Genomic DNA, 23,906 nt, shown 5'->3' with positions numbered 1-23,906 from the left:
CTTTGCTCATTTCAAGGGCATGTGGGCAAAGCCTCCCAACACAATCCCTGATGAAAGGGACAGAGAACTTGCACGTTACGGTTGGTGAATTGCGCCCCCCCCCCAAAAAAAAATCACTAGTGTCCCCAATAGAAGCTTCTCATTTCTAAAATCTAAAGCATTCTTGATATGTTAACAGAAATATGTTGAGCACTCCTTAGTAAATAAAAATAAATAGCATCTAGTCTATCATGTTAATACTGTGAAACACATAAATCTTACATTAATTCAAACATAACAGTGAAAAAGATTGTACTGTATCACCACAGACCCGTATTTTTTTCTTACTTTTTTTCTTTTTAAAGGAAAAGCTTTGGAAAATTAAGTGTCACAGTCCTACGGGATAAATTCTGACTTATCATCAAATTGGTTTTTTTTCTTTTAAAAAACATGATTTTAATGGCACGCTTTGCTGATCTTTCAATGGACCTAAAAGATAGATAAGCTCCTCCTCCTTCCTGAAACATTCCATAATTCATTCTATTGGGGGGAAAATTGAACATAACACAATGAAAGACATTCAAGGACAGGACTTCAGAAAATACTTTTGCCCTTAGACCCACACACAGACTGTTCATTGAAAAGACTGCCAAGGACAAACCAGGTTTTCCTCTCTCTCTCTCTCTCCCCCTCCTTTTTTTTTTTTTGCATTTTAATAATAAAAAAATATTTGTGAATGCATCCAGAACAATCAAGGTTTTCAGTGACACCTAAATTAGTGCTTTGTTCTCTTTCCAGGCATAAAAGTAACTTCATAACACTTTCCCTGGCCCATTGATCCTAATCTTGCCTGGGTATTGCCAGATCAGAAACGAACAAGAATATACCGAGAACAGTGTAACTAAGTGAAAAGTTTTGTCTTTAGCCCTGAGATCGTAGCTCATAATTTAGTTAGAAAATGTGTGTTTTGATTTTTTTGTTTTTTTTTTGTTTCCCATTCTCCTGACAAGCAGCTTTTGATTTGGCAAATCCACTAATAGCTGTGGGATTTTGTACAGGTCTGCAATTCTCAATGGAGTCTGAAATTTCTGGACGGAAGGCTTTCTTGCAAATGGGGGAAAAAAATAAAAACCTAATAAAATAAAGATGCATCACTCATTGCTGGCTGTCGCTGTAGCTTGGGCAACTGTTGGTCTAAGTGCAGCTGGTCTCCTGTGAATCCAACTCTGAACCGAGTTACTGAAATCACTGCCGCAACATGTCAAGCAAAGTACATGGTGCGTAGCGTATCCTGATGAACCTGAACAGCTTTCGCAAGTGCTTGATGATCTCTGCCATTGCTCTGACCAGAAGTGTGGCTCCCTTCGGCACTAGAAGATGCAGAGGAAGAAAGAGGGAAACATTTCCTTTACTTCAACCTTGAAACACAGTTTTAGATACGAGGCAATTTTGATGCATAATTATATTTCTCATCAGCCCACACCACACACATTCAAAGCAAGCAGTTGGCTACCCCAAAAAACAAATCTACACACACGTCAGACCTGTTCTTGACACTATAAGGCAGGGGTCCCCGACCTGTGGGCACCTCTGAAATTCTGAGAGAGTGTAGTAGGCGCAGCCACAAAATGATTGCTGCTGCTTACCTCCAGGCACACCACAAAAATCATTGTGAGGTGGTAGCAACTGCTGTCAAAGCGGCATTTTTAAATAGCTGCACAGCCAATCAAACCTCCAAGGGGCAATAGCTTTACCTAGCCCCACCAAATTTCTAAAATCGCATCACAGGCACCAGAAAAAGTGTCAGTAGGCACCATTGTTCCCATGGGCACCCAACGAGGGACCACTGCTATATATGTGGCACATGTCAACCTGGGAAAGGACATAGAGAAGCCCACGTTTGTTGGGTTCCCAGCTTATAGTGGTTGATGAGGAGTTACATACAGCACAACTTGTTTACAACAAACTGGCAACTTAACACATGCAGGTTTTCCTGCCATCTAGCATGTACTTGTATGGTTGCGGAAGTAACCCTACGGGTACATGTGCCCATTCTTTTGATTCTCCTCAGTGATGAGGCATTCTTCTCAGAGGTGGATTATAAAAGTATTCCGCCGGCAGAAGCCGCTGACTCCCCGGCCCTGCCATTCTGACCAGCGAGAAGACTACGCCAGGGATCAGAGGACCTGTGCTGACAGTCATGCAGGGCAGGGGGCTACAAGGAAGAGGGGAACTGGGCAAGACCCCCTCCTCCTCTCTCACACCAGCAGCAACCTGGTAGGCGGCAGCCCATTGGGACCCAGCTAAGAACCCCTTTGCCAGAGTGGGACTGTATCCATTCATTCACTTGCTTACACTATTTCTGTTAAAGGCAAAAATAAAATGCTGCATTTTTTTTTCTCCTGAAGACATGCCAGACCTTCCACAGTGAGAGGAAATAACCCTGCAATCTAGTATTAATGGGGTCCCAGTAATGTCGCCAGCTCTGTTTGGGCAAAGGTAAAAAATGCTGCTGCTTCTGCTACGGACATGATATGACACTGCCAAATCCAACACATCCCCACGCCGTTGCAGCAGGTCCTGCACGTGCAGCTGCCCTATCCTGAATCCATCCTGCTAATAACAGAGCCTTCCACAGACACAAGGACCCTTCTGCTTGTGTAGAGCACATCTCTTCCACCACATCAGGGCTCCACCAGTAGCAGAATGGACACTTGGCATCCGACCCTCGACCTTCATTTAAACAGAAGTCAAAGCATATCCAAGCGTGCAACCCCTTCATCGACTCAATATCTCAGAATATGCCACTGAGACGTGGTGTCTTCTTGTCCTATTTTATTTATCCTTAATCATCCTATGAAAGAGCAAGCAGCCTGTCAACAGTAAGATTTAACACCAGCAGATACAACCAGGCTGCTCTCTCAAAAGTGGGTAAGGAATCTGAGAGAATAACACTATCATTTGCGTCGTCTGCTGCACCTTCTCTCCTCTCTGGGACAAAACACCTCTTTGTGGACAGGGCGAGGAGCAGACATGACACGGTGCTGTGTGGCGATGCCCCATCTGGATCACATCGTGGAAGCCAACACACTAGAAATGCAGAGTTCCTGGAGCACTGGCTGACATCGTTTCCAGATGTTCGACTAGATAGGATGTCCCCACGTAGCACAAAGGTCATTTTCACACACACACACCACCACGTTCCCGCTGGCCCCAGGGACAAAGGCAGGTGAAGGGGCTCAGAAGCAGGCGAAGGTCCGCCCAAAATGAGCAGCCAGCATCCCTGAATACCTGCAGTTGCAAATACACTACTCACCTATCGTGTTCTTTATCCACCAGATGATACCTGGCTCTGAAGGCAACCAGGTGCGCATAATATGCTGGTGCAGGAATTGAAACAGAACGAGTACAGCGTACATACGTATGACACAATTGGTAGGTGAGTATTTGAAGCTCATCTGAAGAGAAACGATTGTCATCCCAGAGAACGTGGTAATGAGAAGGTCTGCTTGTTCCCTGCAAACAGGCCACGGAGCACCATTAATATAATTAATTTCTTGGCAGCATCTCCAAAGAAAATAGCTACACTTGACTGAGCGGTTTCTGAAAAATGGGGGGGGGGGAATCTGCTGTCATTCGGACTCCAAATTTGCAGGTAGCCATAAAAAAAATTAATGGGGCAGGTAACCATTTTCTTATCTACTTGGCTGAGGGACTCAGGCTGATTTTTATAGACTCTTGCTGGCAAAAGGAAACCTCCAAAAAACACCATTTAGAATGGCTGCATCTGAATTTGAAGCAGAAGATATTTAAAATATCCTGGCCTTGTTTAGGGAAGAGAAGAAGAGGAGGAGATTGGATTTATACCCCATCCTTCACTACCCAAGGGAGTCTCAGAGCGGCTGACAAACTCCTCTCCCTTCCCCTCCCCACCACAGACACCCTGTGAGGTAGGTGGGGCTGAGAGAGCTCTGACAGAAACTGCTCTTTTTCAAGGACAGCTCTTATCAGAACTATGGCTTACCCAAGGTCATCCAGCCAGGTGCAAGTGGAGGGGTGGGGAATCAAACCCGGTTCTCCCAGAGTAGAGTCCGCGCACTTAACCACGACACCAAGCGACACAAAACAACTTAGAGCAGCAGGCCTCTATTTAGATATGTGACAGCCGATTTAAAACCCTCTACTAACACAGTCTCAGACAGACTGACACAGCTGAGCCACAGGACTTGATCCTGGCACAGTGGCTGTGAAACTAGCAAGACAGGTGAAAATCTCCAGCATCTAAGATTTATTTATGTATTTATTAAATTTGTATCCCGCCCTTCCAACATGGGCTCAGGGTGGCGAACATAGAGGCAAATGCCACACATAAAACAATAAACAATCATTACCTATAAAACAGTTAAAAGTCTGTGCTCAATAGACCATATCAATTCCATAATAAAATTCCAATAACAATAACACACTCCGAGTAAACACAATCGTCTCTGCTTAGTTGATATTACACTATAACTGTCATCCCCATACCAGGGCCAGTGCGCCTCACGATGTTAATACGGTGGTGGTACAACGGCGGTGGCAGCCCCTACTCGAAAGCCTGGCGGAAGAGCTCCGTCTTACAGGCCCTGCGGAACTGCATAAGGTCCCGCAGGGCCCTGATCTCCTCAGGGAGCTCGTTCCACCAGGTAGGGGCCACCACCGAAAAAAACCCTGACCCTGGTTGCAGCATATTTAACTACCTTGGGGGCTGGGATAACCAACAGATGTTGCCCCCCTGACCGTAGTGCCCTTGGGGGAACATATGGGGAAAGGCAGTCCCTCAGGTAAGCCGGACCCTGGCCATATAGGGCTTTAAAGGTAAGAACCAGCACTTTGAAACGGATCCGGTACGCTATTGGTAGCCAGTGCAGCGCCTTCAGCACAGGCTGGATATGGTCCCACCTAGTGAGACCCATCAGCAGCCTGGCTGCTGCATTCTGCACTAGCTGCAGCTTCCGGATCTGCAACAAAGGCAGCCCCATGTAGAGAGCATTGCTGTAGTCTAACCTCGAGGTGACCATCGCATGGATCACTGTGGCCAGGTCATCACGATCCAGGTAGGGAACCAACTGTCGCGCCAGCCAAAGATGGTAGAAGGCTGACTTGACAGTGGCTGCCACCTGGACCTCCATCGTTAAAGAGGAGTCCAGGAGCACCCCCAAACTCCTAGCCCTCGGCGCCGGCACCAAAGGCACCCCGTCGAAGGTCGGGAGAGGGAGCCCCAACCCCGAACCGATTCGACTCAGGCCTAGGACCTCTGTCTTCGCCGGGTTTAGTTGAAATGTTGTTGCAGTAATAGCAACAGTTGCAGCTGCAGCAACATTTATGCTTCCTCACCCCCACTTATTCCCCCCTGAACGATTGTTTTATAATGCTTGTTCGTATACTACCTAAAGATTTCATGAATGAATTACCTCTATAAGAGAAGGTATAGCTTCTTCAGGAAGAATTTGAAGGACGTTACATTATGACGCAAGTTACAGACAAGATTAAATGATCAATGCACTGCATGTAATTAAGACAAGCCCCACAAGTGCCCCACAAAAGAGAATCACCCATAATGTAATCCTGCCTAGAATTCTCAGTGATGTGTGGGAGGGAAAGCTTTGCCAGTTTCCCTCTTCCCCACAAGAGACCCATTTCCCCAAAGGTATTCCTGGGAGTCCCCAATCTTCCAAGGGGGGCATTGGAGGCTACCATGGGGGCAGAGAATGGTTAAAATTCAGCCCTCCAGCTCCATGGAATCACAGGCAGGATCCAAGCCTAAGTGCTTACCTGAATACCAGCATGACTACACAGGTAGAAGTCAAATTCTGAAGGATGGGTTATTTTTGTGTCCACTGTAGTACCTGCAGGAATGTTTCCACTTTTCCCAACCTGCAGTAGCAAAATAAGGAGACTTAAAAGATTTACACTGCACTCCAATCCTGTTTCTGACACTGCTATACAGACGACCATACAAAAGCCAGCAAATGCATCATTTGCTCAAACATCCCTTTTTACGGCCACCCTTCCTTTTTCAGGTAAGGGGATTCACCAAGTGGGCAGCAGAATAACTGCAGACATATACAGATGGCACGTATGTCCCCTGACCCCTTTTGATCTGGCTGAGCGGACCGTCTCCACTTGCAAATGGATAGCAATGTCCCTTTGCTGATTTTGTTATTCTCCCCAATGCACTTTCAAAAAAATGTTTGTTAAGCCTTGGGTGGGATTGTCCACAGCTCTGACTATCATCAATATGCGGATGAGTCCCTGCTCACCTCGGATTCTGGAATCTGTTGTGGCCGTCTTGGGCCAATATCTTGAGACCGTGATCTGGTGGCTGACAGTAAACGTGCAAAAACTGAACCCAGAGGTGGTGCTGGTTTGGGAAGGCAGAGGTTTTGGCTACGATTAATTTAGTAATGATAACTGGGGTTAAAGTTGCATTTAAAGTCAAAAGGCTTGGGGGGTGCTCTTGGGCCTAGCTTTTTTGAAAGAAGAAATAGGATAGTGTTGCCAGAAGGGCTTTCTTTCAACTGCACTTTGCTTATAAAGTTAGCACCCTATTTTTTTTACTCTGCTAACCTAGCCATGCTGATCTGTGCCACCATAACCACAGACTGGACTACTGTAATACATTTAGTTGGGGCTGCCCCTGAAGATGTTTTCCAAACTGTAGGTGACACAAAGTGCAATTGCTGTCTTGGGATATCTGTAAGGTAAAGGTAAAGGTTCCCTTGCTCGAAAGCCAGTCGAATCCGACTCTAGGGTTGCGGTGCTCATCTCCATTTCAAAGCCGAAGAGCCAGCGCTGTCCGGAGACATTTCCGTGGTCATGTGGCCAGCATGACTAAACACCAAGGCGCACAGAACGCTGTTACCTTCCCACCGAAGTGGTACCTATTTATCTACTTGCAATTTCTTGCTTTTGAACTGCTAGGTTGGCAGGAGCTTCAACATTTGCGCTGGTTGCCTATTTGATTTCAGGCCCAATTCATGGTGCAGCTTCTTAGCTCTAAAGGCCTTCATACCCAGGGGGAAACACACACCCCAATAACCCATCAGACCACGCCTCCAAAATATACTCCCACATGTACTTCTTAGCAACCTTCTTCTTGCTGAACCCTCGTAGATCAGTTCAATGTTTCAGCCCAGCCAATGGCATTTTCAGTTATAGGGACTACTGCTGTGGAACAGTTGTGCCTACACTGGGGTGAAATGTATCTTCATTTTCTACCCTTCTTAAAGTTTAAAAGGCTGTATTATTTCAGAGAGCATTCTGTAGGAGACAGTGCGATGTCAAGACTGTGAGGGCTAAACTGTGTTATGTCTTTGATTTATTGTGGATTGTTTTTATTCCTATCACGTGCTGGTGATGTAAGCCACCTTGAATCTCTGGAGGAAAAAGTGGGTATAACTACTTTAAACAAGCCGTTCCAGTTCATAGGCTATAGTAGAAATTGTTCTAAACACATGAAACTGCCTTTTACTAAATCAGACCGCAGGTCCATCAAAGTCAGTATTGTCTACTCAGACTGGTAGTGACTCTCAGGCTAAGGTCTTTCATATCACCTACTGCCTGGTCCTTACTGGAGATGCTGGGGATTGAACCTGGGACATTCTGCCTGCCAAGCATAGGCTCTTCCACTGAGCTACAGCCTCTCTCCAAAGCCACGGTCCCTCCTCAAACCAAATTGCCGATGAACATGTTTTTTCCTTTGACAGACCTCTAGCTAGAGCTTTCACCATTTCCGGGCCTTCCCTTATTGTCTACCCTCCTTCAGAAAATGTGGACATACCCTTTCATTTTTATCCGTGCAAAAAAGACGGGTGTGATGCCTTTTCTGCACAACAATGAATGTAATTCCAGGCTGGTAGTCCTTTTCTAGCTTGATGCATGCTTCTCTGATAGCCAGTAATTCATGATGGAGAACCTGGATCAAGAGGTGAAGGAAGAGAACAACATCCTGAAATGCTTCAAACACACACACACACACAAAAACAGCAATCTGAAGATAGCATTTTTAAACATCAGGTGGTTTGCAGAGTCAGATTATCTTTAGGTATTTCCCCAGGAGCAAAAAAAGGTGATCTTCAAAGTACAAAAGGAACACAGGACCCTGCCCTACATTCTTTACTTAATGGGATTAAGACTACTGAGAACTTGGAGGAAGATCAACATTATAACAAAAGCTTGGTATGGGCCCAGGCATGCTGGCTAGGCTTGGTAGACCGCATGCATCATTCCTGCGCTGTTAACATACCAGGCATACCTGTCATTCTAAGACCTGGTTTAGATTTAATACTGAAACCAAGATTTAGGGATAAGAAGAAGAAGAAGAGATTGGATTTATACCCCGCCCTTCACTACCCAAAGGCGCGGGGTAGACAGGACCGTGTGTGCATTCGCCTTGCCCCACCTTTCCTCAGCGCAAATTCTCACCCTTGACAGCGATGCAACCTCAGTGCTGCAACCATCAAAAGCTTGGGTTAAAATGAAACTGGAAACAGTGCAAAACTCACTTAGAGAACCCAGCTTTACTTACGTATATAAACCATTTGCACCCTTATATCTGTCTTTCCACTCGATGAACCTCCAAGGTAGCTTACAGTTCGAATTGTAAAGTAAGAGGCAATTCCCACTCAAGTAAAAAACTAAAAATTCCAGGAATTATACAGTGAAAATCAGTATGCAAGCAAAAAAAAAGTCATCCACCCAGTTTATTTTATACACTTCATGTATACCCATCTTTCTTCCCAGTGGGGATGGTCCCTCAGTGGGGTCCTTCCATCATGGTCCTCGCCTCCATTTTATCCTCCCAGCAACCCTGTGAAGCAGGTTAGGCTAAGAGAGTGACTGGCCTAAGCTTATCCAGCTAGTTTCCATGGCGGAGTGGGGATTCGAACCTAGGTCTACGCCAATAGTCACCAAATTTCAAAAGGGAGAGGAAAGTGCCATAGAAAACACATTTACATGGCCAGGGGTGGTCATTCCAGTGCCCTGGTCCCAAGCCATTCAAGAGCTGTGCAGGTCAGCATTACAAGTCATCCAAGAAGGCTTTAAAAAACTATTTAAAACATAAAAATCTAGTCAAGCTGTTTGGTGAAGACCTGTCGTAATGTGCAGATTTCAACCGTGGGCAAAGTGAGACTATGAGCATTTCTTCTTTCCGGAGACTGTAAATTCTGTCAGGGCTTCACAAGAATTGGCTGGCTTATTAGCCGCTACTTATTATTACTGGGCTCCGCCAACTTCCCTTCTGCTTCCTCAAGTCCCTTGATCTTGCCAGGGAATTCAGAAGGGGAAGAAAAAAAGGAGCAGAATATACTTCTGCTGCTTCAATTGCCTGCAAAAAGCCTCATGCAAATTGAGATATAAACTCTTCCTATCCAGCGAGTCATCCAGCAATTGCAGGAGACTACTTGGGAGAAGGAGGGTGGGTCACTTAGCAAAGCAACAGAGTTGAGACTACAGGAGTCTTCTTCCTTATTCAAAGCACAGCCAAATACACTCTCTCTCTTTGTCTCACACACAGAGAGAAGAATGCTACATCAAGTCTCCTGCTTTTGTTAGAAGCCTCAGATGAAGGAAGGCATGTTACGTCACTATACTGGAGCAGCACCCTGTTATGCCAGCACCCCTATAGTTATCTAGGGCCTCAGCCCACCTCAAAAAGTAGGGGGGGGAAGAGGCAACTAAAAGCACTCCCACTTCATTTTCATACCCAGAGAAGAGACGCCAAAAGGCCAAGAATCAGCTTGTTCAGACTCAGACAAAACAGCTGGCAAAATTATTAAAATGCAAAATGAGGTTTCCAGATATCCTTTGCATGGAAGCTCACCCTAAAAGCAAACAATCTTGATCATTTCAGATTCCAGCCATCTACTACAGAAGGCAAAGGGGATTTTCTTAAGCTAAATGTCTAACACAACCAAGAGAGCAACTGAATCTCCTTCCTGAGTTAATTATAAGGACAAAAACTCATCTGAGTCCTACCACCTCTGTAAGTAATTATTTTAAATAACTGCTTTTGAGTCAATCGGGATATCAACACAGTTTCAGGTCACAGTTAGCTTAGTCCCAAACAAACACTGGCAAAGGAAAAAAAGTTCTCGAATCCTGAAACTAGTAATAAGAAGAAGAAGAAGAGGAAGAGGAAGAGATTGGATTTATACCCCGCCCTTCACTTGGAGTCTCAGAGCGGCTTACAAACTCCTTTCCCTTCCCCTCCCCACAACAGACGCCCTGTGAGGTGGGTGGGGCTGAGAGAACTCTGACAGAAACTGCTCTTTTTCAAGGACAGCTGTGTCAGAGCTTGTGACTGACCCAAGGTCACATCAGCAGGTGCAAGTGGAGGAGTGGGGAATCAAACCTGGCTCTCCCAGATTAGAGTCCGTGCAGTAAACCACTACACCAAACTGACTCCACTATCACAGGAGGGATACACACATACACCCAAAGATGGTAGATTATAAGGACCGGGATTCAGTCAGTTTTTTCTATCTAACCTACCTCCACCACCAAGGTGGAGCCATGATCTAATTTCTCCCTCTCTCTCCTTCTTCCTCTCCCTCTGGCCCATGGGTGCCACAAGCTCTCTCACTGCTGCTGCAAAACGGTTGTTCTTGGTCATACCATGGAGTCTCCCCTGTTGTATCTTACAAAACTCCTATCTCCAGATCCCTTGGATCTCTGGCTCCTGCCCCATCCCCTCCTCACAGCTGCCCAGGTGTCGCGTGCCTCGTGCCCCCTGGGTGGTACTTCCTCGTCAGCCAGCCCCTCTCCTTCTTTTACTACCCCCCCTTCAGAGGGTTCCCTCACCGCTCTTGCCCGCCCTGGGTCTCTCTAACCGTTGCAATGCTCCAGCTGCAGCCAGCCCTGTACTTCCTCGTCAGCCAGCCCCTCTCCTTCTTTTACTACCCCCCCTCAGCCCCTTGCTCCACCCTTACTCTGGCCCCTCCCCCCTGTAAAGGGTTTGATGCCATGGCCCGAGGCTCCGCCCCTCCTCTTGGTTCCAGGGTCAGGTCTCGCTGTGCAGCTCGTCTCGCGGTCCCTCCGGCTTCCATCGTTGCTCGCCCCGTCGTCACCTGGACCCACCCGGCAGGTTTCCATGCCGTGGGCCTTGGGGCGGACCGGGCCTGTCCCACAGCTCTCACCACTCCTTTGGAGCCATCTCCTGGGTCCCGCCGTGTTCCTGGGGCAGCACCGCACCCTTCCTCCATTCATTTGCCACCTCTTCGGGCCAGCGGCCGTCCTCTCCACTTGGTGGGGTAAGTTGTACCTCGGGGGGGGGGGGGGGGCTGGGGGGGGCCTTCCCTCGCTGCCTCTCGCCTGGCCCAGGAGTGCCTGGCCACGGCTGGGACACAAGGTCTCCAGCATCTCCCCCGCTCATATCCTCAAGCCTCCTCCTCGTGTTTTCGTTCACACTCTCTCTCTCTTATTTAACTGCCCTTTCCTCATGTTCTTTAGAAATACGCAAACATACATGCAACTTGTTCATGGATGAGCTGTCAGTGAGACATAACTGGGTCTCTCAATTATCAGAGGTTTTAGTAAATGTTGAATTAGGATTTACCAATGTAGGTATTCACCCTGATCTGGATAGCCTGATTTCATCAGATCATGGGAGCTGAGCAGGGTTGGCCGGGCCCGGCCAGTATTTGGATCGAAGACTACCAAGGAAAACCAGGGTTGCTAACGCAGAGGCAGGCAATGGCAACTCTGAGCGTCTCTTGCACTGAAAAATGCACAGGGCTGCCATAAGTCGGCCGGAACTGGATGGCAAAAAAAAAAAAGTAGATACCTAAAGTATTTTTTATTTTGACTTGCCAGATCTTTTGATTGCCAACAGTCTTATAAATCTCCTTTCTGTCTTGTCTTATTAACCTTTGTAGTTAATAAAAGTCAACCCTTTGGAACTATGCTCTCATTATTTAATAGGGAAATACAGCACAAATCTGCACTCTGTGCATTCACACACTAAGAGGCCCAGAGTTGGGGGTGCATGTGTGAATGGTCATATACATGAGCTCCCCCCAAGTCTCAGAGTAAACCCCCCCCCCATAATGAAGAATGGAGATACGGCTGGAAACAAGAACAGCCCCCCATCTCACTGCAGATGAAAATGCTTGACACACTCACACCAGCTTTTCTGGATCCCAACTAGGGAACTCTCACTCCTCTGTTCTTATCAAAATATTTTAAACGTACGTATGTTCTTAAAAAAAATACTGAAAGTTAGAAAGGAAACATAAACTTGCGATATTTCAGCAAATTAAAAATATAAAATGAGAAGAGTGCTTACAAGCTGAATGACATCTGCTCTAAATATGTGGTTAACGTGCAAGCACAATCATTAAAAATACTCTGGATTCCATTCCCAGAAGAATAGCGTACAAAAGAAGCCACATAGTGTAACATGGGGGGGGGGAGCGGGAAGGAAAGAGAAAGTCGTGTAACCTGCTGGAACTGCCCCTCAGAAACACCATCTCTGTAGAAAATGATCCGTGTTGGTTTGAATCGGGTGGACTTATAGAACTGAATCAGCAGCTCCCTGACCATGGCCGCCAAGTCTTGGATGATTTCTTGGCGATGCTGCTGGACTCTCACAGTGGCGCAGTATCGATTGGGGTGGGCATCCATGCTGCCTACAACCTGTTGGGGGGTGGGAGAATGTGTTTCAGTCAATAAACACATTTTTAAAAACACAGGCTTGGGTTTTAAGTAGCACAAGTACAGTTGTCAGAGATAAAGGCAACTTCCCTCCCCCCCCCTCTCCAACATTGGTTTCTGCTCCTGTGGGTCAATGGAAACCCCAGGAACAAGAGGCTGGATCCCACACAAAACCTTCACTGATGGGATTTCTGTCACTGAAGTGAAATGTCTCTGCCTCCCCCAGCCCTCAACAGCCCAAAATGTCCCTCAATGCTGCTTCTGGGGGACACCTAGGAACAGTATTAGTGAGGTGTCAGAGGTCTGCTTCAAGGGGGAAGTCCATTAAAAATCACATCTCCTCCAGTATGGGGGACAAAGTGGGTGTGTACAGTGAGAGATGGAATCAGGGGAAACCGTCATCCTCCCCTCCTCCAGTAAAAATATTGTTCTACTGACTGTTAGGCCAACAGAACAACTTAAGATTCTCATATGTGGTGCCCACTTGACATCACTCCATCACCCGACATAAGCTCACCAATTTGGTACTCCGTGAGGTCTGACCACAAAGAAATATCCCCTCCCTAGCGCATCCCTTCCTAGGGCATTTTCTGCTTGTGCAATGTGGCATAGTACAGATCTCATGCAATATATGGAACTGGCAAACCCTGGTATTTATGCCAAGCCTTAGCACTGCATAAGGCCCAAAAAGGAAATAGGAAGGCATATATCTCACTGATAACCTATGTTAGAAATTACAATTCTAGCACACTAAGATCCAAACCTGTGCAGGGTATTTCCCCACACAGCAACATTACACTTTCCCCAAGGGTCTCCTGATCCTTAAGAACCACTTTAGGGAGGCAAGGCTGCAGTTGGAAGGACGTGGCGAGCAAGGGTCCGCTCTGTGAGCAGGGTGTGACCATTAGTTCTATGGATCCAACTCAATACAAATATAGTAAAGAGACTCTATATCTATCAGAAATATACAGTTAATGCAAACTGTGCCCAGTTTACTCACAGCAGCAATGGAAGGCTTTTTCCCGTCTCCGGCTGGTGGATGAGTGACATCTGCACCCAGGAAAATAACAGGCTGCTGAAATACTGGAGGCCTAAAAAGAAAAATATAGCTAGACAACAAGATGCTGGGATCCTTTCTTTTTTTTTAATCTACAGGGTCACCATGTAACATATTTGAATTGATACAACAGTATATTAATTCAACAGACCTTCTATGGACTCTACAGAATAAATAAAATCTACCATTTTCCTCCCTTGCCCCCCCCCCAAGGAACTCGGGATGTACAAGTCCAAACAGCAAGGGCTGGAGAAGATCCTCACCAGTGGCAACCATATAACCTTCATCAGACCACACACAGGCTTTTATTTTGGTAAGAGATGGGACGAAAGCCTCTGATCTCCCCACCGGGCTCCAAAAGCAGCAGTGCAGTCTGAGTGCCACCAGAGCTTAACACTAGGTCAGAGACAGGACCTGCCCTTAACCCAAACTGGGAGAGAGCAAATGCTGGGGCGGGGGCTAAAAAAGCTAGTCAAAATTTATGGACTCCCGCCATGCGCTGTGTGTGAAAGCAATTCAGTTCTGAAAGCATTGCCATGTATCACCTGCCAAAAGCATTAACACATGGCAAAAGCATTACCATGTATTACCATGTGACACATCTTAAAACAGCTCAGATTTATTTACTTCACCGATGCCTTACTTTTCTCCCCAACGGAGACCCGAAGAAGCTTACAATGTTCCCCCCTCCTCCATTTTATCCTCACAACCACCCCTCGGTAAGGCAGGTTAGGCTGAAAGTCACCCAGGAAGCTCCTGGGGCAGAACAGGGATCTGAACCTGGGTCTCCCAGAGAGTAGCCTGTGTCCAGCCACTACATCACACTGACTCCTGACTTAAATTGCTCCCTGCTAAAACAAAATATCATTCCCCCCCCCCTCTACTGAGGAGACATCAGCACTGATTCGGAAGCAGAAGGCCAAAAATCTGACTCTCTCAAGTGGCAAACTACGGTCACTGTAGTAGCTATAAATAGCATTTAGAACTCTGGAGGAGTCAGAAGACCTGGTCTTGTGAGGTGCTTCCCCAGCCACTGACACTGCCCCTTTGGACATGGGGAAAGAGACATTCCCTCTTCTGAAAGTAACTGCGTCTCAGAAACTCAGGAAAGCCACATCTTCCACTGAACATTTGTTTGTCATAATTATGAAGAGCCTGCTTTGATATCAAAGCACACTGCACTGTTTACACACAAAACTTACCTTCCCTGGGGCAGCAAAATGTTATTTACTCCTCCCAGTTTGACGTTGATCTTTAAGCACAGATTGGAAAGAGTCTGCGGTGTCGTCCTCTGCACATTTTTCATCTGCACACACTGCGTGGCCATGCCCAGCACGGTGTCACCAACACGCTTTACCTCCGCTGCCAGGTCAGAAAAGAAAATTGAGAGAGCCGGTTCTATTACCCAATCACAGCTGTTTTCCTCTGCCTCAGCACTTGATAAATTCATCAGTTTACACTTCCATATAATAACCTAGACATTAAGCATTTCCTTTGGAAGTGGGGGAAATACATTTAACCTGTACCATTTGAACTTCCTCCTCTTAGAATTCAAGCCATCCTCTGTTTTTAGAGACATTCATCTTCCAACGTTATCGGTATGAGACTCTTGGCCATTTATTTAGGGTTTTTATTTATTTAAGGCCTTTACAGCACTGACCTGGATAGCCCAGATTAGCCCGATCTCATCAGATCTCGGAAGCTAAGCAGGGTCCGCCCCAGTAAGCACCTGAATGGGAGAGTACCAAGGAATTCCATGCAGAGGCAGGCAATGGCAAACCACTCTGAACGTCTCTTGCCTTGAAAACCCTACAAGGTCGCTATAAGCCGGTTGTGACTTGATGGCAAAAAAAAGAGGCCATTTATATGCTGCTTTTCCATTTTAAGGAAAGTGTGGAATTCAACACCTGTGTTCTGAATTAACTTCACTTACTAAGTTTTTGTGCGCAGCCATCTTGCTACAGGTTCAACAACCAACGCGTGCGCAGATGCTAGATACACCAAATTTACCTTCCCAGGTGCAAGCTACCTTGGCAAGGAGTCAAAACTGGCATGGCTGGCGCACATCAGACCTGGGTCCACCACTTTTGCTAAGAACACTGTGCTGATGCTTTAAATAAATTTTATATATAAACATCTAGACTAGTCACTGTGCAATGTAAAAAGGAGATGAACTGAGGAAAGAACAAAAAAAAGCACAGATTTATTTTGAGAGTTCAAAGGTAACTGATGGGGTGTGGAGGCATAACGACGTATCTGTTGTTTTTTGGGTTTTTGTTTTTGTTTTGTATTTTGTATGTGCCTGGAAGTCATGGTTGACTTCTGATGACTCCTACTGGGGCCTGGACATTTCAGAGAGGTGGCTTACTACTTCCTGCCTCTGCGTCCCAGCCCTGGTATCCCTTGGAGGTCTCCCTTCCAAGCCAATGTCACCCCTGCTTAGCTTCCAAGATCGGGCTTGCCTGGGCTATCCAGGCCAGGGCTGGGGCTGTTGTTTCTTAAAGCACTGCACACACTGAAACAAACATGCCAAATATAGCCAACGGAGACTGACCATAAACTGGAGTTTTCCCTGGGAGAATGACTACCACAAGCTGCAACCCAGCATAGGTGTTTTTTAGATGTCGGAACATTGGCTCCACACTATCTGCTCCTTGGGCATATTTACAGAAACACGGCTGACCCTGGATGGGCATTCCTCCCTTGATATCTTCCTCAATTGTTCTGTGAAGGACCTAACAAAGAAAAATGAAAGAATCACGTTTAAGAGAACAAGACCTGTGCATTACATTCAAATTAAACCAACATAGGGCTATCGTATTTCAGTCATAAGGGCGCCTCCTGAAACACATTCAAAGTCTATTCAGTAATCAAATATTTGCAGTCTAAACTTTCCTCCATTAAAAAAGCTACAGTTACATGCCATAAAACAGCCTCTTCAGGGGAAAGAAGAATCCACCAAGACTTCAATTTCCAAAATAAAAACGCAAACATACTAATGCATGGTCAAGGGTTCCATGGTTCAAAAACGTCTCATTAAAGGTACCCCCTAATGCTCATTATTAACAATAGCAGCATGGGTCCAACTCATTATGAACAGAACTCGTTTCCCACTTTCCTCTTCTAGTACTCCCCCAAAAGTGATCCCCGAGGGTCAGAGCCCCTCCAGAACACAATGAAAAGTGGGAAAGGGGGGAAACTCATCCTTCCCGGGGCAAGCGCTCTTCCACTTGCTTGAGGGCAGGTTTGTGTTCAAGCAACTATTACTACTAGACTGAAGGTGCTTTTGAGTAATGTTTACAGAAGTACACCGAATTTTAGTAGAAAAGAAAAGAGGCAGAGGTCCATGTCCCATGACGTTAATGAGATGCCAATTATGCAATCCTATGTACACTTATTTAGAAGCAATCCCTAATTAAGTCAGTAGGATTTGCTTCTAAATGAAGATGCACTGGAATGGGCCGTAAGTTTCACAAGCCCACCTTTCGTGTCAGCCAATGACAAGCATATTGCCCAACCTACTTCATGACAACATAAAGGCAGACCACAAAGACTGTACATTATACTCAAAACACTCAGGTTTCAGTTTGCAAAGCAGTAAGCATCCATTTTAAAGAGCTTATTCTGCTGCCATCCTCAACTTTTTTGAGTATGTAATTCTCCAATTTGAAAACGGATGGTGAGATCACGCACAGTAATGCTGTAAACAGTGCGTGGGGGCAGAAAACTTCCCAATACTATACTTTCCCATGGAAAACTGTCCACCCTGCATATGTAAATAACAGCCTTTCTATCTACAGTTGTCAGAGCGGCTGTGCTGCAAATCGATCATGATATATGGACTAAATGTGAGATGCGAAGCCTGGACAATTGTACATGCTCCAGGCTTATTGTCCTTGTACATTTGTTGTTGTTGTTGTTCAGTCGTACAGTCGAGTCCGACTCTTCGGGACCTCCAGTGAGGGCTCCCTTCTCGTTGGGTGGCCAAAGTATTTGAGCTTCAGTTTCATTATCTGGCCTTCCAGGGAACAGTCGGGGTTGATTTCTTTTAGGATTGACTGATTTGATCTTCTTGCCGTCCAAGGGACTCTCAAGAGTCTTCTCCAGCACCATAGTTCAAAAGTCCTTGTACATGCTCCAGGCTTATATACAGTGTATTTGCTTCATTGTACTAATATTATTTAAATATTTCTGGGGAAAGGTCCATGCCATGTTTTCCTATAAAACCCCCATGACTGGTTGCAAGCTAGAAACATTCAAAATCATGTGAGTGAACAAAATGTTAATTAAAAAATAACAAGCTTACTTAAGATGGACTTCAGTGCACTGACGCTGTGGGGCAAAGCAAGCAATTGCCCAGACTTTTATTTCAATTCCAGTGTGAAACTGTTTGTTCCTCATGTCCCACACCCCTTGAACTGGTGTAGCAATCGCTTTGTTCTAGAGGGAGAAGAAAAGTAACAAATGACTTACTACGGAAAGAGAACTCTGCACTGCACTCTCATGTGAAAGTACTTTTTCACTTCAAAACCAATCCACTCACAGCATTTACTGCCACAACATGTGGTGTCCGTCACCAGTTTAATTGGCTTTCAAGGGGGAACAGCTCCATCAGTAGCTGTCAGACACAAAGGCTAAAAGAAATCTCAATGTTCAGTGGCAGACTCTCTTGAGTAACAGTGCTGAGCAGTAGCAAAAGGGAAAGGTTTTGGCTTCATGACCTGCTTGGAGCATCTGGTTGGCCTCTATATGAAACAGGATGCTGGGACTAGACGGACCATCAAGTCAGATCCAGGGCAGCTGCTACTAGGGCCATACTAGGGCAGGGGTGGCCAAACTTGCTTAACGTAAGAGCCGCATAGAATAAACGTCAGATGTTTGAGAGCCGTGAGATATGAACAAATATTACACACACGTTTTTATTGAAAGATATGCAAATTTGAGACCACCAAAAATAAAAACAAAAGGGGTGAAAACAGATATTGACAATGATATTTTTATCTGTTCAATGATATTTGTTTCCTAATGTTATTTATTTGTCTGAGAGAGAGAGAAAGAGAGAGGTGGAAAAAAGAATGAAAGAGGTGGAAAGAAAGAGAGAAAGAGAGGTGGAAAGAAAAAAAGAAAGCAAACAGATGGCGGAGGGGAAGGAAGGAAGGAAGAAAGGAAGGAAATAGATGGGGGAGGCAGGAAGGGGAAAAGGGAGAGAAAGAGAGGTGGAAAGAAAAGAAATAAATGGGGGGAGGGAGGAATGAGGGGAGAGATGGAAAGAAAGCAACTTCAAATTTAAATGTGCTCTCCAAGTCCCCTCCAAGCCAGCGGGTGTGTGTGTGTGTGTTTAAGAACGTATTTACAGTTTGTTTTCTTTCTTTACTTCCCCCCCCCCTCAAGCCTACCCAGGGAGGGGAACACTGGCTGGGGAAGGGAAGATCGATTGGGGAGGCGTGCCTCCCCTTTGCTTCCCCAGCTGCCCTGCTGGGAGCCACACAATATGTGTGAAAGAGCCACATGCAGCTCCAGAGCCACAGTTTGGCCACCCCTGTACTAGGGAGACAGTTTCTTAAAAATAAAGTCACCCATGTTTTGCAGATAACTTCATCAAGACGTCATGTTTCAGGTGAGGAGTGGATCACAGAGATGAGAACAAAACCTGCTTTGTCTTAGAAGCCTATTGCACACAACACAAACGCTGTGTTCAGAAGGAATGACTGGGTGACGAAACTCCCTGCTTGTGGACATTCATTGAAGGTAGTTTCAGAGGGCAGCCATGTGGGTCTGCAGCTAAACAGTCAGATTTGAGTCCAGTAGCCCCTTAGAGACCAGCAAGATTTTCAGGGTACGAGCTTCCAAGAGTCAAAGCCCCCTTTATCAAATACCTGACAAAGGGAACTTTGACTCGCCAAGAGCTGATATCTCAAAAAATCTTGGTCTGTAAGGTGCTACTGGACTCAAACCTAGCTATTCAGTGAAGGCAGTCATATAAAAAAACAACAACCTGTGGTCAATGCAACTGGATTACACAAGCCAACATGGCCTTTTGTCCCTCTTTACATTAGACCTAGCAGAAGCAGAGAAGATGATATTAGATTTATACCCCGCCCTTCACTACCCAAAGGAGTCTCAGAGCAGCTTACAAACTCCTTTCCCTTCCCCTCCCCACAACAGACACCCTGGGAGGGAGGTGGGGCTGAGAGAGCTCTTGACAGAAACTGCTCCTTTTCAAGGACAGCTCTTATCAGAACTATGGCTTCCCCAAGGCCATCCAGCCAGGTGCAAGTGGAGGAGTGGGGAATCAAACCCAGTTCCCCCAGATTAGAGTCCGCGCACTTAACCACTACACCAAACTGGCTCTCAAGGAGTAGATAGGTCTAGATAGGCAGCAGAGGACTAGATAGGTCCTCCAGCTAATTAATGTTTCACAGAGGACAGGAAGGATCCTGGCCATTCCAAAGGTGGCAGGCTACTTCCTAAGAAGCCCTTTCTGAACACCAGCCATCTTAACTACCGGCCCGTTGCCAATATCCCCTTTTGGAGCAAAGGGCTTAGGGCAGACAGTGGCTATAAAATTCCATGGACACCTGAACTATTTCGGCCTGACTCTCAACCCCTTTTCAAGACTGAGACTGCTTTGGTTACCCTGATGGATGACCTCCACTAGGAGACGGACAGGAGGTGAGTAACTGTGTTGATTCTCGAGGACCTCTTGGCCGTTTTGGATAATATCCTCCTCGACTAGTCTTCTAAGGATGGGACCTGAAAGCAGCAACCAGAGTAGCTTGATTCCTATCTGGCTCATAATTCTAACTATGAACTCTACTTCCCATTTATATCGAATTCAAATGAGGCTCTGGATATCCCGAGCAAGTGTCTGGAGAAAGTGAGGGGCTTGGGGAGAGCCAGTAAACAAAAGCTTTGTTCCAACAAGACTGAGGTACGGTTGAAATAGCTGATCAGAGATCAAAGCGGGGGGGGGAGGGGCATTACTGAATCGGACATTACAGATGGATGCTCAGAATACCTTTAAACAACACTTACTTTCTCACTTAGGGGCCTGCCTAGAAAAGCAGGCCACAGTCAATGCTCCCTCTAAGCTGTGGAGTCTTGTGAGCAAAACTTCTACTTTGTGAGCTACTGGCATTTAAAGTTGTGAGCGAACAATTTGGCTCCTGCATAAATTAGTTTGCTCTGGAGCCATCCTTCCTGAGCGAAGACAAAAATGCGTGAGCCGGGGGCTAAAAAACTGTGAGCTAGCTCACACTAACTCAGCTTAGAGGGAACACTGGCCACAGTTATCCAAGCTCTCCTAACACACAAGTTAAAATTACTCTATCGCGCACTATGAGGGACTCTGAAGCCTCTTCATGAAGCAGAATTGATTCACAACACAGTTGTCAGACTTCATACGGGCAAAGATAAAATGGAATGCATTTCAACAAAAGATCTCCACTGTCTATCAATTTATTCCCTAGGTATGGCTTCAAAGTTCTAGGCTTTTTGTTTGTTTTTAATCTTTAAAGACCTCGGCCATTTTGGACCAGGATATCTCAAAGACGTGCTGTTTCCATACAAACCGGCCCCGCTGTTAAGAGTTTGAGCCCCTACTCTGTATGCGTCCTTCAAAATCAATGTGAGTGGCTCCCTACCAGAGACAGGCGATCCTCCACAGCAGTAGCCTGTCTGTGCAACCTCTCCCTGCATCCATTTGCCTACATCCCTGCATCCATTTGCCTACAAACCTTCAGGTGACAGATGAAAACCTTTTAAAAAAAATTTACCCATGTTTTGTTGGAGACTAATCGAGCAACCCTAAGCAGAGTTATACGCTTCCAAGCCAACCGAAGTCAAAGACTGGGCTTAGACACGTATAACTCTGCTTAGAATTCAACTGCAAGATTATCTGTACTGCCTGTGGCTGTTGTTTTTAGCTATCTCAAGTTTGCTGATTTGGCTGCTGATTTTGAATTTGCTAATTTTATTCTCTATACTGTATTTTAAAACTTTAAAAAAACCTCTGTGGGTAAAAATGCAGAGATATTTCTAATTCCATAATCTGACAGCAACACGGATGGATTATCTGCTACCATATTCACTTGAGGAAGTCTGTTTTAATGTATCTGAAGAAGTATGCATCTACACAAGCTAAGTTACTCGGTTCTCACTTATACCAACAACTAAACTTTGTGAGGCTTGAAGGTGCCACTGGCCTCAAATTTAGTCCTCACATCTGTTGGTTAACTCCTTTATTTGTATGCTAATGTGCTGCTATTCACAAGTCTTACAAACCACTTTAATCCAATCTTAGCTATACTTATCACCCAGTTATGTATGCATCTTAACTCTGACTAGCCCTTCCTGGCAACTAACACTCCCCCATCCTCCACCTATATGTAAGGCTTGATGAGGTCTGTGCCAATGTCTCTGAAGAACTGTGCATGCACACAAAACCTTATACCCAGAATTAAGCTTTGTTGGTCTTAAAGGTGCCACCAGACTTAAACTTGTCCTTATTTGTTTAAGACAAGAGAGACAGAGACAGAGAGAGACAGAGAGAGAGACAGAGACAGACAGAGAGAGAGATGTTTCTACAGCTCCTGCAGGATCTCTGCTCACATACCCTGCCTCCATAGAGGATTGAAGGAGGCTGCAAGACCCGGCCAGTGACGTCAGTCATTTCATCTTTGACCATTATTCCAAATTCACGAACAAAAGGGTCAGTATTAAAACTTGCACTTCGCATCTAGAAACAAACAAACAAAGATCAGTGATGACCAATGCTTTCATGACCACCTGACTCAAGAACTCAAACACAGTACTTGTTTGTTTAGAATGAATGGGGGTGTGGAAAAACTTTGGAACACATGAACAGCAGCTGGTGAAGACTCAGAATCCAGTGTGAAGCTGAGAAAAGTTCCCAAGAACTGAGGAAGAACGATTCCTTGCATAAATACAGGCTGCTTTCCTTCTGTGCCTACCTTTCAGCCCCTCCTCCCCTTCCTTTCTTTTCCAACCTCTGTCCTTGCTAAAATGTATGTGAACATTGGAAACAGCGTTACACAGAGTAAACCCATATGCAGATGTGTATCATTTATTCTGAAAGATACTGGAAACAGTTACACAAAGTAAACCCATGCAGATGTGTATCATTTATTCTGAAAGCAGAAATGGGAGTTTCCTTCACACCCAGAAAAGCTCTAGCCGGACTTCCCCATGAGAAACAACTCACCAGTTTGCTGATCTCCTCTTGACGGTCAGGTGCCGATCGGGCAGTCGCCCTTATCATGGTAGACGTTTGATTGTCTGTCAGCTTCTTTATACACCTCTGCCCTGCCACTATGTTGCATACCTAAAGCGACACAATGTGCACATATGCAAACTGTAGTTTAAACGCTACCCAAACAGAGCATACCAGGCTCAGTAAAGGTGCAGCACTGGTATGTCGACGGCTGCCCACGTGAATCTGCCCTCTACCGAATTAGACCGTTGATCCACCAAGGTCAGTACTGCCTACTCAGACTGACCGTGGATCTCCGGGGTCTCAGGCAGAGGCCTTTTACATCACCAACTGCCTGGTCTTTCTAACTGGTGAGGCCAAGGATTGAGCCTGGATCCTTCTGCATGCCAAACAGATGTTCTGTCACTGAGCCACGGCCCCTCCCTGTTCCCTACAGGGCATAACAAAGCCCTGCTTTCACCTCTCCTCCCACGGTGGACAAACATAAGCACCACGGCGGCCCATCATGGTGAATGGGAGGTTGGGGCACACCTCTCCTCTCCCAGCCAGCCCTCCCGAAAATGTCTGCTGATTCAGATAAACAAGCTTCAGAAACACATTGGTGACTTTTCGATTAAGAGTTTCCTTACAACACCTTGGATATAATCATCCCCTTTTTTGCTATGATTTGGGGGAGGGGAGGGGGGAGAGACAACCAGGGCATAGTGAGACAAGTGTGCAGGCCAATGGGAAGCATGATATGCTTTTGGCAAACGTATCGAGAGAGAGAGAAGGGATAACCTGCATTTACAGAAGAGATTCCTTACCTCTAGAGGAAGGTATGTGTGTTTCTGCTCCTGTCCAACTTGTAAACATGGAAGATGAGGGTAGCGTAAAACCAACTTGTGCCTATCCTTAAAATATTGAGCTACAGTGCATTCAACGGTCTGTCCACTCTCCTGC

General features: G+C 45.8%; 1 protein-coding gene across 1 annotated transcript in view; it reads right to left on the bottom strand.

Annotated features, from left to right (window-relative positions):
• Positions 1-1,021: 1,021 nt before the first annotated feature.
• The window catches only part of LOC107124772 (protein argonaute-2-like), a 37,342-nt gene continuing 14,457 nt past the window's right edge, over positions 1,022-23,906 (bottom strand). Inside the window, 13 exon segments of the mRNA XM_015428282.1 lie at positions 1,022-1,349; positions 3,296-3,495; positions 5,794-5,895; positions 7,802-7,936; positions 12,463-12,657; positions 13,676-13,766; positions 14,935-15,094; positions 16,287-16,433; positions 16,436-16,467; positions 18,039-18,172; positions 22,347-22,469; positions 22,956-23,075; positions 23,771-23,902. Coding sequence (XP_015283768.1) covers positions 1,241-1,349; positions 3,296-3,495; positions 5,794-5,895; positions 7,802-7,936; positions 12,463-12,657; positions 13,676-13,766; positions 14,935-15,094; positions 16,287-16,433; positions 16,436-16,467; positions 18,039-18,172; positions 22,347-22,469; positions 22,956-23,075; positions 23,771-23,902 — 1,680 coding nt within the window. The 3' untranslated portion in view covers positions 1,022-1,240.

This window comes from Gekko japonicus, unplaced genomic scaffold (assembly GCF_001447785.1).
Source record: "Gekko japonicus isolate JY-2015 unplaced genomic scaffold, Gekko_japonicus_V1.1 scaffold2635, whole genome shotgun sequence".
NCBI lineage: Eukaryota > Metazoa > Chordata > Lepidosauria > Squamata > Gekkonidae > Gekko > Gekko japonicus.
The sequence above is the reverse complement of the archived record's forward strand: the minus strand, read 5'-3'. Positions and strand labels throughout refer to the sequence as shown.